The 18,568-nt window shown below is 36.9% G+C and overlaps 1 protein-coding gene across 19 annotated transcripts in view; it reads left to right on the forward strand.

Annotated features, from left to right (window-relative positions):
• LOC127939077 (afadin) overlaps window positions 1-18,568 on the forward strand; it is a 107,821-nt gene that overhangs the window by 39,783 nt on the left and 49,470 nt on the right. For 11 of the 19 annotated variants that reach the window (XM_052536091.1, XM_052536077.1, XM_052536088.1 and 8 more), the window contains exons 2-8: window positions 11,904-12,099; window positions 13,401-13,513; window positions 15,147-15,301; window positions 15,553-15,713; window positions 16,963-17,120; window positions 18,025-18,118; window positions 18,392-18,529. In XM_052536091.1, coding sequence (XP_052392051.1) covers window positions 11,904-12,099; window positions 13,401-13,513; window positions 15,147-15,301; window positions 15,553-15,713; window positions 16,963-17,120; window positions 18,025-18,118; window positions 18,392-18,529 — 1,015 coding nt within the window. The remainder of the gene's footprint in view (window positions 1-11,903; window positions 12,100-13,400; window positions 13,514-15,146; window positions 15,302-15,552; window positions 15,714-16,962; window positions 17,121-18,024; window positions 18,119-18,391; window positions 18,530-18,568) is intronic. The other 8 variants (XM_052536078.1, XM_052536080.1, XM_052536084.1 and 5 more) reach the window with 1 other exon arrangement.

An 18,568-nucleotide genomic window follows, 5' to 3' on the forward strand; every position in this document is an offset into this window, starting at 1 on the left:
ATGGATAACTCATTTATAACCCATGTTTTCACTGGAAGTTTTTTTTTTGGTCCGATTTATTTCCAGTTTTTGTAAACTGAATGATCGGCACGAAGGGACAGAACATTACAACATATTGGCCTTTCTATTTTCCCTCTTTTGCATCACATTAAATGCGCCATTTGTGGTTCATTCCCAAACTTTTTTCCAGTTTGCTTTTGTTGTGTTGTAGGGTAAGCAACCTCTACCTTTATCTCTGATTTTACCTTGTGGAAACCATGGGGGGAGGGCATGGTCAACCGTGCATTATTAACACGGTTAGCTCTTTATTCTTGCACGCGTCCTCAAGCTTTTAAACTGAACCGTAAGGAACGCCCGAACCGGGAGGGCCAGACCACGAGGAACGCCTAATCCTGCTACACAAACAAGCTGCTAATCAGATTTAACAGGGCCGTGTTTGGCTCTCATCCACTCCCTTCTCAAACAGCTAGACCTGGATGAGGTGAAGGGGAAAAATACATTGTCCTGATTCGCTGAATAGGCCTGCAGCTCTGAGCTGATTGGCCGTACAGGCCTGGCCTCATCTGCAAGAAGTTTTTCGTACGAGTCATGTGGTTATACTGAATCCTTTGTTATAAGAAAAAAAGCTGAATGCTCTGTCGTCTTGTATTCTGTGAGCATGAACCAGTTACGTGTCTAGAAACTAAGATTGAGGGGGAAGAAGTCCTGAGCAGCAAGTGTCTGTATTTTTTCAGAGATGGGAGTGACCGATGGAGACCCAGATGTGTTATGCTGTCGCAAGAAAGTGTGACATTGGCCTTCTTTAGCAGCTGAATTTTTAGCCCAGGTTAACACTGATGCAACGTGTGGATGCAGTGTTTAATAAACAGAGGAACAGGTGGTCTCTGGTGTGCTGTCAGGACATGGGGCTGCTCTCCAGTTTTGAGATTTGATAGATTAAGAGATTTGCTTTATTGGAGATTATCCAAATGAATAGGTTTGTTAGATGTAACACTTGTTTTCTTTGTCATCATCGTTTATTTTATTTAATAATAATAATGATGATAATAATAATGGTTGAATGTTAATCATTAGTAATTTCAATTGTTTCTGACTTTTATTATTATTGATTTTAAATATTCATTTACTAATTGCTTGTTTTCTTTAAAAAGTCACTAGCTTCTCTAATCTTTTTGTATTCAATATGATTTATTTTTATTTATTATATAATTAACAAAAGCAAAAAAGGCCTCTTACACTTGTATGCTCTATTCTTTTTCTATTTGATCTGTTTTCTTTTTATTTATTATATAATAAAAAAAAAAAACTTGATTTCGATTGCTTCCATTGTCCTCATTTGTAATGTAATGTAATGTAAATATAATTAATCACTTTTTACCGATTTGGATGATATAAGCAGTTATGGTCATTTGTAGTATTTTTTTAAAACATTAAAACATTTAAACATTTTTATTCTTTTATTAAATATATTTTGTATTAAATTATTTTGTTATATTAATTTTATAATTTCTTAATTGGCCACAAATAAGAAACCACTTATGTAAAATAATAAAAAAAACACACATTTGTCCAACCCTTATCCAACCTTGACGTTTATTTTCATTGATCAAAACAAGAACACGAGACTCCATGGAAGACTGGTCATGTGACTGGTGTGTGTTGAAGCATGAAAGGAGACACATACACACTCCTGCTGACAGGAGCTCAGACAGCGTCAGGATTAGTCATCCCAACTGAACGCTGATCAAAACGGAAACTGGTCCAATCAGCACGAGTCTGCTCAGCCGGCCCCTTTATGAATTCTTTTCCCACTACTGCTGTGAATGAAATTAAGTGTAAAACACTGCTGTAGTTTACTTGTAAACCGAATAATTAGGTATATGTACATATCTACTTGCATGCACGATAGATTGATTTTTTTGTGTTTACAGGCTTAGAATGCGTGCTCCTCAAATTTTAATTCTAAAACATTTTCTGGAGTAATTCTGTTGTCTTTCTCTGGTGATATGCAGGTGTGCAATTAATGTAGAATATAAGAGAAAGTTTGCTTTTTTTTATTAAATTACAAAAAATAAAGAACTGTTCCATAATATTCACATTTTTTTAGATGCACCTGTGTCTTTATCAGCAGCTCCGTGTTCAGTGAGAGCCCCGTCCGCTGTAGGAGGTTAACTGCATCTTCACCACAAGCTCCCGGCCAGATCTGCCAGCTGCCTGCAGGGCAAACCATGAGGATGTTTAAATATGTTTCTATTCTGAGATGTAAGCAGTCTGTTTATAGCTGGACATGGTCTATTTCCATCAGATGCTCCGCGTTTTACATGAAGCTACTTGGACGTATAAAGAATCGATGGAGCTCATAAGGTGTGAGGTTTAAAGAAGGATGATGCTTTTACTGTGTCTGTGAATAAAGCTCTAGAACATTGAACACTAGATGATTTAAACAAGCCCCTTGGCCTGTTTTAGCATCATTACTCATTTACACTGCATCTATAATAGCTTTTTTTTCTTGAAAAATCTTAGAGTGTCATGTTGAAATTAGTATGCGTTTATGTCTTAATGAATATTCATGTTTGGCAAAAAGAGAATCGTTATGGTCTTTTTGTGTAGTAGAGCTTTATTGTCTCTTGCAGAAGCTGTAATTGCTTATGTAGTACCATGGTAACTTCAGTTTTTCACAGATACCAATGGGTTATAATTGATTAATAACCAATATTAAGGACATTATTAGAAATTAGGGCTAGGTATTGACACAGTTCGATTTGATTTCTATTCACAAGCTTGCAATTGGATTCAATTCAATCTCAATTATTTTGAATATATATCAGGTACAATACATGTCAAATTTTCTCAAGGAAAAAAAAATCTCTCAACTAATGCTGTAAATTATACATGAGAGTCAGCTGGTACTACATTATAATACTGTGGATTAAACTTTTGTCACTTAATTGTTTTTTATTGGATACGAGGCACACTACAAAGTTCTCTTCATTAATTAAAAACAGGCTAGTATAATCTGTTCTTGGGATCTAAGAAAGTTTGGGAAAAAAGGGATATTTTCTCATTTTGTAAAAATGAGTCGATTAAAATCAAGAAATCAATATATTTTACGCAGGCCTGTTTTAAATCTATACGCAGACTGTTCTGACAGTTTCAATGTTTTAACTTCTTTTTCTTTTTTTACTTTTTTTTGTATATATGCTTTAAGCCATGAAAATATTGAAATCTATAATAGATATTTTTTCATTGTTTTTAATTGCTAGTCGATCATTATCTTTGAGTCTCCAGAATATGGAAAATTCTTTCTTAATAAAATAGGAATATGGGGTTTTAGTTCGAGCTGTGTGTTAAGAGGGAAGTTCACTCAGAGTTTAGTGGTAATCAGGACAGTCCCACAGGCTCAGGGCTTTGGAGAATGATAAGCAGTGTTGGTTAAAACATGAAAGTCACAGAAGTCTTTCCACTCGCCGTGACCCGACTTCACATACCAACCACCCCAAACTCTCGTCTCTCCTCTGTGTTCCCACACACACTTTCTCTGTTCACTTTTAATACACGGTTGTTCTAAAAGCAGCATCTTTCTGTTTCCTCAGCTCTCTGTCACATTCATTTACGGCTCCTCGGAGAACCATGCAGTGCTGGTTTGGTTTGATGCATTCATTCTGCATTTTGTGATTTTAGACTTTGTATTTGCCTTTTCTGAACTTTGGTTCATGCTTGATTATTAGTTTAGATATTTTTACTAGCTGACTCTTATATATGTGTGTGTGTATAATATATATTATTTTTTGTTTGTTTGTTGGTTTGAAATTTATTTGAAAAAATGTTTATCTACATTTTTCCTTTAAATTTATATGAAATTCTGTATTTAATTTTGTAAAAATATTTATTATGTTTAATAGAAAACCACACGTAATGTGTCTACTGTATCTCTGTCAATCACTGCATATTTAGTTAATATTTAGTTAAAATGAGTGCTGTCTGTCACTGTCTTTAATCAGTTCTGTGAATGACTGGATGCTCATTCTTTATGAAGTAGCAACAATGTTGTTTGTAATAGCCTACATTCTTAGGCACATTAGTATTTTCACCCCAAAAAGGGGTTTTAAGCCAGTTATTTATATCTTTTGCTTTAGTATGTCAGTAGGAATTATCAGTTTACATTTCCAAAGATTCATTTTGCCATTAATTTTAATAATAATCTAGTGAGATTGTTGAATGCACAAGCAGTCTGACAACAGACTGCCTAAGACTAAGGCCGGCGACACACTGGATGCGTGGCGCAAGCATATCTTCCATTTTGAATTCGGCTCCCATGTTAACAGGTAAGAGCTTGCAGACTGCCTGCGTGAAATGCGCGTCACGCGCAAAAGGCGTGCATGCTAGAAATAGAACCGACGCCTATTTTTCACGCGATACGCAAACATGTTGGAAGCGTTTCCAGGCGAAATATAATATGTTTACACAAATACATATTAATTCATGACATTTTGATGTTTGAAAGTCTATAGGTTGACATAAATTCAGATATAAATGTAATTAAAAAAATAAAATAATTATCGATTTTCAAATATTGCACCTGTCAAACAGTCTATTTTGCCGTCAATACTGTTGAAGGTGTCCTTTATCAGTAGGTGTAGGTGTGTAAAAAAAAAAAGTAAAAATTGCTGTCATGAAGACAAGAGCCTGGTCTGTCGACGGCTCCCTCTGTCACCTACAGCAGCAGCAGCGCGCCAGCGCCGCGTCAGGCACGATTCTGGTGTGTAAAGACACAGAAAACGCGAGGCAGCCGCCACGCTCCAGACACGCAGCAGAAACGCCACGCTCCTGACACGCAGCAGAAACGCCACGCTCACGCCACGTAGCCAGTGTCACCGGCATATGACTTTTGCACAGTAGTGTATGTATAAAGTACGAAATTTGATTAAGTATATTTAAATAAGTGTAATTAAAGTATTCGTTCATATGTGTTAAGGGCAAGATTTTCGCTGGAGGAAACAGCTGTGGTGTACAGCGAAAACTTTACAGTAGATTGGAAACCGATTGCTCCCTTGTGAACTTTTGTAAACTGTATTAATGACAAAGAACTGCACAGATACAGATATTCTAACTATCTATTGATAAACACATACCAAGTCCGCTTGCGCTGCTCCGCTGCGGTCTGCGGTTTGATGAGCACACTGAAAGACGGAGAGGAGACTGTTCTGACGACGGATTCATATGACATTTAAGGGAACTGACTCTAGACGATTGAAAATTTGTGTACAGTTTATGAAGCTAAATGCAATAGCCCCACTAAAAAAAGCCTACCGACGACCGTGCTTCATGCATACATTTCGGAGAAGCAGGACAAATATTTCAATTGATCGCTCAGGCATTTTAAGAGGCACCGAAATCTACATTCTGATTCGGTTCAGTGCATAACGGTTCCATAGGTACCGGTGCCATATTGGTACCGAGTTTCGGTACCCAGCCCTATTAGGCAGTTATTTTTGTTTTTCTTGTTGTACATTACTTTCAGTTTTGTAAATTGACAATAAAATTGTAGTTTTCATGTGAAGATGAACTCTATGTCAGTGCTTCTCTAATAGTTTGTTGGCTCGAGTGCTGGTTATTTCTTTCATAACCTTTTAAGAAGTTGTAGTTTTCCTGAGGTATTTTTCTCCATAAATATAAATTTTGATTCAAAACTTTTTTGGGGGGTTGTTTCTGTTTTAAGAAGCAGTGTGGTAATTAACCCACTTTCAACCCTGAGATTATAGATCTGTCACTCAAGGCTGTGGTCCTGCGGCATTTATCTTCCTGTAATGCATGTTTTGCATTTCCACATGCTTACCTCATCCATGGCTCATTGTTTATCTGACAACTGTCAAAGACTCGTGAATTAACCCTGACCCGGATCTCTGGAATAAACTGGTTACTACATCTAGAACGCTGAATGAAGCATTGCATGTGTGAATCATTTAACACTGTTACCAGAAACAGTGATCGTAATTGTTTCATAGATAAAAATGACTAATCAAGAGATGAATTTGGGTGGAGATGCTTCTGATAAACTAAACTGAGTTTTCTTTGTCAGTATCACACATTTTTGTCTTGGTTTGCCTGCAATAATAAGTAATTTAATTATATGGCAGCCATTTGTGAATGGAGAAACTATTTATTATTTTAGTGTTACCATGCATATATATACGGAGCCCCGCACATGACATGCAAGAAAAAATTAATAAATTGTGTTCACAATTTACGAATTCGTTCCCTCAATGTACTAGAACGTTATATATAACACTATTTATAATTTGAGGGAACAAAATAGTAAATTGAGGGAACGCAATAGTAATCGTGCGCACGTTTTAGTACATTGAGGGAACGAATTAGTAAATCCTGCTCACAATTTATTAATTTTTTCTTGCATTTCATGTGCGGGGATCCGTATATATATATATATATATATATATATATATATATATATATATATATATATATATATATATATATATATATATATATATATATATATATATATATATATAATTGTTAATTTTAAATTAATTACTTTATATAGATTTATTTTATTTAAAATAAATTAGTAAAATGGAAATTAAATGTATTTTATGTAAAATAATCTAAGGATATTTTTTTTTTATAAAATAAAAAATGTTTAAAGAATAAATATATTTTAGCAAAAAAATTTTCTTTTATTTTTCTACATCTCTTTATTGATACAGAAGCACATTCATCTTGCTTTACTCTTCCTGTGCCTTGTGTTACAGAGAAAATTTGCCAACAGTAAAAATGATGTGTCTGATGTGTGTGATGATGTCTCTCCCTCTCTTCCTGTTCACTTATTTTGGGTTGAAATTCATTAGATTATCACTCTCTCTATCTCTCTGTTATCCCAGTATGTGTGTTTATAAGGCTATACGAATCGTGTTTACATAGTGTTTTGCTGTTAGTCTCATGTAAAGTCAGATATACAGTAATAAGATTGTTAACTTTTGTCCTCATCTGATTTAGGACACCCAACATCACACCAAAATCAGCTGCTTCCCTTTTAAAGTCATTCATTTTTAGTCCAGATATTTTCTGTGATGGAAAATAAGCAAAAGAGTTGTCCAGATAGTTGTGTGTTGGGAATTTGCCCTCTGTCTCGGCGAACAGAGTGTCCTGCTGACATGGGGTTAACGCCACCCCTCTAAACACACCACTGCATTAATCCAGGTCAGAGACCTGTTGAACACATTGATTTCCCCCAGGATCAGCCTCCATCAGAGGTGAAAGGTGCTCACGCAGGAATGTGCGTTCACTGCTTTAAATGCAGTTTTAAACCAACTTAATATAACCCAGTGACCTCTCTAGGACTTGAGGTTTTAATTATCTGAACATTTAAAGGGTTCATATTGTGACCCAATTGTCGCATTTTATTTGTTCTTGTAACAAAACTTTGTGATTTTGGTTTAGATGACTATTTTGACCCTCACTCTGACTCTTAGAATTGAACAGTTTCTGCTAATGTGCATTTAATAATTGTTTATGTAAGTGAACTCTAGCTATGTTTCCATCCACCTATTTTTATGTGCATGTGTTTGTTTTTGCGCTCTGAAGTGCAAATAATAAAGAGTGGCTTCACCTACTGCAACAATATTTTATGCAATATACTAATTTTGCGCATAAGCTAAATTCGAAACTTTAATGGAAACATAGCTACTGTTTTTAGAATTTTATTGTAAATTTATATATTCTATATGTGCATTAACATTTTTATTATGGCCAATAAACTTCTAATCTATTTGTGACCCTGACCACACAACCAGTCATAATATACATTTTTTTTATATTGAGACTTATACATCATCTGAAAGCTGAATAAATAAGCTTTCAATTTATGTGTGGTTTATTAGGACAATATTTGGCCAAGATACAACGATTTGAAAATCTGGAATCTGAGGGTAAAAAAAAAAAAAAAAAAAGATTTTTGGCATAAAAGAAAAATCAGTAATTTTGACCCATGCAGTGTATTTTTGGATATTGCTACAAATATACCCCAGCAACTTTTGAAAAGTGGAAATTGGAAAGTGACGTGACATACAGCCGTGACATATGGTGACCCATACTCAGAATTTGTGCTCTGCATTTAACCCATCCAAAGTGCACACACACAGCAGTCACGACTTCCCACCTGGACTTTTATGGTCCAGTCACATTTGGTCTAAAAACAACAGCACTAGAAATGTATATATTTTTTATCCATGTCATATCAGTGTTATAACGCTTAAGTGAATCTAGACATTGCAGCATTATAACGCACAGTATGAAATAAGAATTTATTTTGAAATGAATAGTTAATGAAAAAGTTAATTGATGAGATGAGTCTCAATTGAAGGGCCACTTTTCCAGAAGTGTTTAAAGGGATCACGCAAATTAGTTGAAGTTAGTGTTACATGACTGCTATAGTAGCCTAAAGCCTGAAAATAGGTTGAATTATTCTTCCACATTTAAATATCCAGTATCAGCGTATAAGTGATATGGTCATCATCCCAACTATAAAAAAAAAAAATATTGTTTTTCCATGATATGGCATATGAGGTGGAGCAGAAAAAATAGTTAAACTGCCAGCAGTTAACCAAGGCTTGCTGGTGCTTTACAAGTGATTGGTTCTTGTTTCTCATTATGGAGATTGATAGTCATGAGTCTGTTCGCACATCGATGAGCCTGACTGTCAAGACCAGAGCCGGGCTGTTAGTATGCTAATTGTGCTTTGGGCAGAGATGAATGCTGACCTCGTGGTCTAAAGGGTCATTCTCCTTTATATACGATGCAGGCTGAAGTTGTTGACTCAGTGCTATCTTAACTGTCTGAACTGTCGCTTTGCTACATGGAAATGTTTAGTCATATGCAGTGTGTGGCAAGCAGATTAGCCTGTTTGCATTCTGCGCTAGTGTTTTGTAATGATGACAGCCCTTTTTCTTTCTAGCCTGTTGGTGAATGCAAGCATCACTATTGTTATTGCTTATACACTTGGATTTCAACAAGACATTTCAGGGCGTATAGCATAGCACAATGCCAAAATCCTGTTTTTGATTCCCAGGGATTAAACTATATCTTGAATGGAGCCGCTTTTCATTATAGCATATCAAATGTAACAAGTTAGCAACCACGCAGAACATCATAGCAACCACATAGCAATGCATATCACCAAATTATTTTGCAGAAATTGGGTCCTGTTGTTAGTAAAAGCTGAATGCTTTGTGTGGTGTGAATTGGGAGGTGGCTGCAGTCCCATGTGTTTTTAGTTATTCTGGGTGTGATCGTCAGGTCGGGTTGCCACAAGCTTGACCGAAATTCTACACTGACATGTTTTATTATGCTTTTTCTCCACTTTGAAATAAAGCTATGAGCTCATAAGCTTATCCTTGTCAAACTGTCTGATGATTTGCATGAAGGCTGTAATAACCTGTCGTCGTCCCCTGCTGGTAGGATTTCACTGTTCGTTATGGACGTAGGCATTTCCGTGCAATGTGAATATTTTTTGACGCAGAGACTGAAAGAATCTTTCAATGCATAGTGCATGCTGTTTATCAAATGTGCAGTTTCCACCTCTAGAAAAAACGATTTCAGCCTAAACCTGGGTTATTATAGTAAAACTAAAACCATAAAAACATTTTTTTTTCATTAGTTAAAATAAAATACATTTTAAAAACAAAATTACTAAAACATGAACTTAAAATATGGAAAATGGAAAAATAAAAACTCAAAATACTAATGAATTTATTAAATTATCTGAGTGATACCTCAATAAAACTGTCTTAAACTGGAAGTCACCACCATCAAGGGACCCAGCCTCCCTGAATGGCTCATGGATTGTAAGTGTTTTGGGGAATATTTCAAATTCCGCTACTTATATTTCTCCAGGTGCTCTGCACATTTTTCCATATGCCGAAAGCGGTGACAGTTGACATATTTATGGTTCTCAGCAGAGGAGCGTGATGATATCAGCCTGGATGGAATGTTTGACTCCGCTACGGAATTCCTGAAATTCAAATGGATAACAGATAAAAGACAGCATCCCGTCCTATAACTGATTTATGAGTTCCACCGCACACAGTCCATGGCTTCAGACTGTGCGTTCGTCCCTCTGTACTCATGATGATAAAGCTGGGATGAGTTTTCTCCAGCAGGGTTTAGAGTTCCAAGGTCAAAGGTGGGACGGCGGGGGGCAAACAGTCAGCCGTAGTGCTCATATATGTCTCCTTTTCATCAGCAAACCCTCTTACCGGGCTTCAAAGACATTCTTGTGTGTAGTCGAAGAGTGTGTCCTGTCTTCCTGTGTCTGTGTGCACTAGATAGTTGAAGTCTAGTGCAGTTCAGCATGCTAAACTGATAAAATCTTATTCATGCTCCAAAAAAATGGTGGAAAATTGTGTGATTTATTTATTTTATTATTTTTTTTTAATTGTGATTCACTGAGTGTTTTTTTTTTTTTTTTTTTAACCTAGCAATGGCCCATAGCTGTGGCAAATTCACTATAAGGGAGTTGATTTTCTTTTTTATTAGGCCTTTTGTTACAGATAGAATCAAACTGGCTGAAGTTGGTATTCACACAAGATCTGACAGGAAATGGCCCTTTGTGTTTTGAGGAAACACACGGTGACTCTCCTGACACTCATTGTTCTGGTTGCCATGGCGTTTTTTTCTCTTGATGTTTGAAGTCACACCTCTCGCACACACACTCACATTTCAGGAATTAAAAGCCCAAAATGTTTTCCCTTGCCTGTGATTTATATATTTATCATGCTCAGAACTGAGCCTTTGTTTCCCTCCACTACAGAGGAGTTTATTTTTTTTCTTGCTCATATAGCTGGCTTCAACACGACATTAAGGCACTTTTTCCATTTTTTATCCTTATGCGATTAGGTTGAACAATTGAAAAGATCTTGGAAAAGTTAACGAAATTAATTGGTCAAAATGTCGGACCGCCCCAAATCCTTCTAAATATTGACTCAAAAGTCCATCATATAGGAATTAGATGCATAAAGACTGCTATTTCATGTTATTTTGATCTCTTTCTATTCTTTTATAGGTGCATTGGCTTGTATTGCATCATTGTAGTTTAATTATAATTAACTACATTTTAAAATTTGACTTCAGCTTGACTGTCTGTCATCTTCCTGGCAAAATTGTCCGATCACTTAGAAAAGTTACAGTAAACCTCATTCACCTCATTTGGATTTTGTTTGTTAAAGCACTCATGAATATACTATTGAAAGCGATCTGTGTTGTCTGTCTGTAGTTTGATGTCAGTGTTTTTATAGGAGGTGTCTCATATATCTATGTATGTAAGACAGTGTGGCACACAAGCAGGTGTGTGGTGGGGTGTGTCCGGACACAGCAGTATATAGAGTGAATTAGTTGTGTATCTGTGGTGTGCTGTTACAGTTCACTAAAATTAATATAAAACCACTTTGATGCTCATATTGCTGTGGTATAATCAGACAATATAAGTGAATGCTGATACGCCTGCTCCTCTATTATACAGACACAAAGGTTTCTTCCAGCACGTCTTCACAGTTTTCTTAAGGCTGCTGTCCTCGTCCCAGATGCATCCTGCTCGGCCAGCTCAAATATCAGCCTCTGCTGCAGGTTACGAGTTTAATGTTGCCACACAGAGCTGCTCTTTTTTTTTACACACAACAGAGATGGTAAAGATGTAGCCTCCTGCTATATTTAATCGCAAACTGCAGATGGGGAAGAGATGAACTTTCACAGCAGGTTGAATGTGTATCTGAATGATGTAGATGCTCTTTAAAAGTACATAAACTTGTTGGGGAATGTGGATTGAAATAAGAAAATAACGTGGACCAAAATAGCATGCACTTATTGTTATGTTCTTCTTCTTCTTTCAGGACTTGGAGTTCCATGGCGTGATGCGCTTTTACTTCCAGGATCGAGTGGCGGGGAACTTCGCCACAAAGTGTATCCGAGTGTCCAGCACGGCGACCACGCAGGATGTGATCGAGACGCTGGCGGAAAAGTTCAGACCGGATATGAGGATGCTGTCTTCTCCCAAATACTCCCTCTATGAGGTCCATGTCAGTGGCGGTGAGTCATAGGAACACAAAAATAATCATTAAATGCAGTTTTGTGACTTTTTACTACTCCTAAATAAATCTGAATTTTTCATAAAACAAACACTGTTCAAAAGTTTGGGTTTGGTAAGAAAAAAAAAAAAAAGTTTCAGAAAGAAGTCTGATGTTCACCAAGGATACATGTATTGGATTAAAGTATATATATTTTTTTGTTCTTGAATGGTTGTGTACAATATTCAAATGCAATGCATGCATGCTGAGACTTAGCAACACAACTCAGTTTCACATTGTCGCATTTGGGAAAAGTCAAAATGAAGTTTTTAATGCAACATCACATGTAGCGGCATACTTTCTAGACTTTGTTATACTTTGTTTGTGGTCTTAATATTTTGGTTTAAACCTTGTGCAAATTTTCAGTGGCCAAAAATATCTAGTTTGTAAAATATCCATAAATAAAACAAAACTGACATATTGGTTCTTATGAAGCACAAGCAGAACAAAACTCTAGAAAGTATGCAGCTACATGCGATGTTGCATTATAAACTGCATTTTGACTTTTCTCAAATGCATCAATGTGAAACCGAGTTGTGTTGCTAAGTCTCATATAAATATTACATTGAATTAAAGGGTTAGTTCACCCAAAAATGAAAATTCTGTCATTAATTACTCAGTCTCGTGTCATTCCAAACCTGTAAGACCTTCATTCATCTTCAGATCGCAAATTAAGATTTTTTTTCAATGAAATCTGTGAGCTAAACTATAACATTTTATAACCCAGAAAGGTCGTAAGAACATCGATAAAATAGTCCATGTGACAGCAGTGGTTCAACTTTAATGCTATGAAGCTACGAGAATAATTTCTCCTCTTTCGTGTTGTTCAGTACCACGACACATGCGTGTGCATTCCTCTTCTTGTAAACAAGGCACAGCACAAAAGAATGTAACTTATCTTCGTAACATTACAATTGAACCGCTGATGTCACATGGACTATTTAATCGATGTCCTTACTACCTTTCTGGGCTATAAAACATAGCTGTCTATGTAGGAGCAGAAAGCTCTCGGATTTCATCAAAAATATTTTAATTTGAGTTCTGAAGATGAAAGAAGGTGAGAAATTAATGACAATTTTCATGTTTGAATGAACTATTCCTTTAAATGCTGTAATTTAGAAAATAATGGGGTTTTTTTGTTGGTTTTTTTCTGGTGCTTTTGATTCATCCATTAGGACTGTAGTTTTATCTTCGTTTCATATACTTTGATTAAAGTCTATAGAGAGGTGATTGTCTGACTGGCATAATCTTTCTCTGTGACAGAAGAGAGGAAACTTGACTTGGATGAGAAACCACTGGTCGTACAGCTGAACTGGAACAAAGACGACAGAGAGGGCCGCTTCGTTCTCAAGAACGAGAACGACATTATTCCCAAGGTGAGAAAAGCTGACCAAGACAAGACCAAAAGTTAGAAAACAAAACCAACTTGTTTCACAGAGCCTGATTCTGTGGTTTGTCTGGCTTGAATGCAGGAGCTATAGTTTTATGAGGATTCACCAAGGATGTCTGTGTTTGTTCCCATTGAGCTTTCTGCTCTTAGTTATGATGGAACAGCTTTTTTAGTCCCCTGCTGTTCAGACAGCCCCTGAAACCATCTTCTCCTATTCCACATCAGTTAAAAAACCCCTCAGGACACTAACACGGGCATCAGCAGAAACTTCATTTCCTCACCTAAGTGAAGCAGATCAAATGTTTTTTTTTTTTGTTTTTTTTTTATAAATGTATATACACTGTCTGCATCTCTCTCCTCCACTTCAGTGGCTCTTAGTGTTTTGTGCAGAAAGGCTCCACAAAGACACAAAATCAGAGCTAGGAGTATCTGAGTCTTCAGGAATGTGTGTTTGGGTGTCTGTGCGGAAGATCCCAACAATTTTCTGCATTTTAGGCTATTTACACACACAGTTTGATTATTTGGCCTGTACCAAAGTTTGATTCCTCCCTTTGAACCGCAGTATGTTTCAGTCAACAATGTAAGTACTAATGGCAGCTGTTTAACACTATAACTTGGTATCATCTCAGGATAAGACGCCAGCATCACTGTTTTAGTTGTGTTTTTGTCACTTTAGATTTGCCACACAACTTCACACACAGAACAGCACTTGCATTTGTCTGCTGCAGATACAGTACATTGCAAGAGGTGTGAAGAATGAAAGCTGTATTTTTTTTGTATGTAAGAAACGGATAATGCATTTTGAATGCATTTCACCTTATTCTTAATGTTAGGCATGCAGCCATTTGTAACTTGAATGTATAAGGCTTCTGGTGTTATTCACTTCCAGTAATTTCAGCTGTACAAAAATGGTCCGTCATGCTGCGTATTATTAGAAAATGCTGTGTAACACACATACGTTTACGGTTTACTGCACTTTATTCTTCTAGTCATTTAACTAATGATGCAGAAGTCTCACACATTCACAGAAAATAGCTTACTTATATGTTGCAAAAAAAAGAAAGTGGAATTCATGTCCATAATTAAGGATGGATTGCTTTTATATCAACTCTGAACTAAGAAACGTTCTAAAAATCTGCTGTTAGTCGCTCTCCGCTTAACCATTTGATGATGTGGAGTTGAAGTGATCTGTCTTGTAGAGTAACTTGTTAAGCATGCTTGAATTTGAACCCTGCAATCCTTGCTTTGGCTCTAACCATTCACTCATAATGCAATGCTTTGAAAACCTTTTTTGAGTGTTTCCTATGATGTATTGCAAAATCACAATGGTGTCAAGACCTGAAATCAATAGAAACACATTGTTCCACTTAATTTAACATTAAACTCTCACCCCTTGAATGTATAATAGTTAATAATGCAATAAATTCTTCAACAATAATTTAAATAAATATTAATAAAAAATGTAGGAAGCTTAAAAACATTGTTAGACATAAAAGGAGACGCTAAGAATTTTCTGAATTAATTTACATTTTCTGAATCATAACCTACTCTGCCTGATATCCCACTGCAATTTTTCTCAATATCTTTCTCTTTATTTTCTCTCTTGATCTCTCCACCAGAAAACACTGACAAATGGCCCTGAGAAGGAGAAGGAGGGGGTTATCCAGAACTTCAAAAGAACACTGTCAAAGAAGGAGAAGAAGAAAGAGAAGAAGAAGGAGGCGCTTTCCAGAATTCCAGATGGAGACGATCACACACTGAACCGCGAGGATGGGTGAGAAGGATCAACTCATTTGCCTTGTATCGTAGACATGCACATACAGACATACAGGCAATAGTCGATTAAAAGGGTTTTTTAGTAAGAAACCATATAAGAGCATTTTTAAAACTAAATCCATTCAGCTGTTTGATTTCTTTTGTTCTAATCATTTGTGAAAGGACATTTAGCATTTTTCTTTCTGTGCTACAGTAGGTAGGCTTAATTGACTGACTTTTTCTTACTCCTGTTTTCCCTCTTCCTGATAGAGAGAACTCTAGGTTGGCTGCTGAGGTGTATAAAGACATGCCAGAGACTAGTTTCACAAGGACCATTTCAAACCCCGAGGTGGTGATGAAGAGGAGGCGGCAGCAGAAGCTGGAGAAGAGGATGCAAGAATTTCGCAGTGGAGACGGTCGACCGGACTCAGGTTTGAAAACCGCTACTACGTCAACATAATCTACACTGACATACAACTGCCCCTATTTACATATCAACTAAGTAATTATTCAGCAGAAAGCCTTGTTATCCATTTTACATGCAAAGAGCCTAGCCAATCATGACAGAGCACTTTGCATATTAAAGTATCACGACCATATATGGAAACTAAGCTACAAAAGTAGTTATTTCATACAGACACGAGCATATAAACATTTAGTACTGGTGCATTATAAGAATTGAATTTATGGTCATTGAGCTTTTCTCATTTTATTGCTGTATATTTATATCTAGACACTGTTTGGTCCAAAAAATGGCTTTGCTTCATGTAAAATGTCAGCAGTTTGTCTCCATGGGACATTCTAATTATATAATAAGAGACCTAGACCAGAGCCCTGGCATCTCCACTGCTCTTGTTGTGACCTCTTGCCAATGAACCACCTACTTTCAAGTGGGAAACCATTCCAGACCGCAACATAAAACTTTATTTTGTAGCTCTGTTCACACTGACACCTAAAATAGCCTTTCTGTCCTGGACACACACAGATATTTAGATTTCCCAGGCTTATGTAATCAGGATAATAACGTATGTCTGCTGCTGAGGGTTTAGACCAGAGGCAAATCCTTAACGTGACATGCATAGAAAGGCTCCCAGTTACTCATCACTTTCGCCCCATCTGACAAGAGTTAAGCAGTGTGTGAACTGGTTAAAGAGGCTTAGTAGTGAACGCAGCTGGGCTTAGATCCCAGTGTTGGGAATGTTGGAGTTCTCACTCTGTTTGTGTGTGTGCTTCAATACTAATAAAATCCTTTAACCTACATTAGACACAACCGAAATCCAGAACATAGGATAGTGTTTTAAGTGTTGCTAATGCTTACCCTAAACCATTATTCATTGACGCTGATGCAAGGGTTTTGAAATGCCAAGAATTGGCCAATTAAACGGCTTTGCCATTATATCGGCCTGCCGTTAGACTTTGGATCTGACACAAGGTAGACAGTTAGGGAGTCTATGGGCATGATTATGAACCAAATATAAACCAAAGTATTTGCTGATTAAGTGGCCTCTCTGCTGTACTAATCTGCACTATAAATTCTTAATTCTCTTGTATTATCAGACAATTCTGATTATCTTCAAAAGCCAGGTATCATCTGATTAATTGGCCTCGCCGATATATTGATCTGCCACTAAGCTGCACTATTAGTTTTGAATTATCTTTGACACAATCTCTCTCTTTTAGGAGGGACTCTGAGGATCTACGCTGATAGTCTGAAGCCAAACATTCCCTACAAGACCATCCTGCTCTCGACCACTGATATGGCTGACTTTGCTGTGGCCGAGGCTCTGGAGAAATACGGTCTAGAGAAGGAAAATCCCAGAGACTACTGCATTGCTCAGGTGAGTTTTAATGCAGTGTTAGCTTTCTAATGCTTTCAGAGAGTTTTACTTCCCTAAAATTTGAAGGCGAAATAAATGTAATCTTTAACAAATCTCAAAATGTGTATTCATTTTTATCGTTATAATAAATCTTAATTTCTTCAAATTTCCAATTTAAAATAATCACATAAATAATGGATCTTCCAATTCTGCGGAAATCTTTGGAAGTTTCTTCATAATATTGTGCCTTCACATGCCATGTGGGTCTAATGTAAAGTTATTAAGCTGATTGAACATCTGTGTCATGTCCGGCTCTCTTTATGGACCCCTCCTCCTCCTCCTGTGAATCCATCATATTTCATCAGGGAACTGTACGATTTGTCTTCCAGATTAAAGCCAGCAGCTGACATCTGCTTCAGTTCAGCTGAGAGTAATTGAATTGTGTTGTAAGGTGCCATGCTTGCACATGTCTAGCACTGCACAGAGTGAAAGATGGAGATATACTTGGGAATGAGGAGGAAGTGTAGAGGAGGAGGGCAGGAAGTGCTTGAAGTGGCAAGTCTAATCTCTGCTGTCAGCGAATGAGAAACATTGCTGTTACAATAGTGTCAACCTTGGCTGTCCGCGCTGTTGATCACCAGCTCTTCTCAGCCAATCACACTGAGAGAGTTTTTTTGTGTCATCGTAATATCCTCTCCCATCACTCTGGCCAATTTTAATCACATACACAGCTCGTCCAAAAAGCTGCTGTTAAATTGTGTCAGGGAGCGTGTATCTGTCACTAAAACAGGTGTCTAATGCCTGCCTGGAGTGTGCACTGTGAAATATTAGCATGCTACGCCAAAGAAGTCAAACTTTATTAGTTCTTTAAGTTGGATTTTTGTTTTTGACTCCGAAAGTGTGTACATGTTTGCTTTTTCTGCAGGTGATTCATGCAAATGATAAACCAGTGGATGAAATCATACTAGACGACACAGATTGCCCTCTGCAGATCCTCAGAGACTGGACAAGCGATACAGGTCAGCCACATATGCCATTTCTTAAGCTTATTTTTGGACAAATTTTGGAACATCTTCACTCTTTTAAAAGTTTAGTTTTTTTATTTAATGTTTTTAAAAGTTTCTCTGCACTTAAAGGCTGCATTTATTTGATTAAAAATATATCCAATACTTCTTTCTTTTACATGCTACATGCTTAAAACATTTAAATGAGTTTAATACAAAAGACTCTCATTTACACCATCTTATACTGCCCCCTGTTGACATTAATGGGCTATCATGTCAATTTTACAGAGGCCTTAGTATTCCAGTTGAAAAAGCGTCCTCCAGACAATGCTCCAAGGAAGGGACGTAAACCCGACAACAGGATGGGGCCGCTTCATGGATCCATTCCTCCCGAGAAACTGCCCTACCTGGTTGAACTGAGCCCAGGTGACACACACAAACATACGCTTTGACAGCAAATCCTCT

This window comes from Carassius gibelio, chromosome A20 (assembly GCF_023724105.1).
Source record: "Carassius gibelio isolate Cgi1373 ecotype wild population from Czech Republic chromosome A20, carGib1.2-hapl.c, whole genome shotgun sequence".
NCBI lineage: Eukaryota > Metazoa > Chordata > Actinopteri > Cypriniformes > Cyprinidae > Carassius > Carassius gibelio.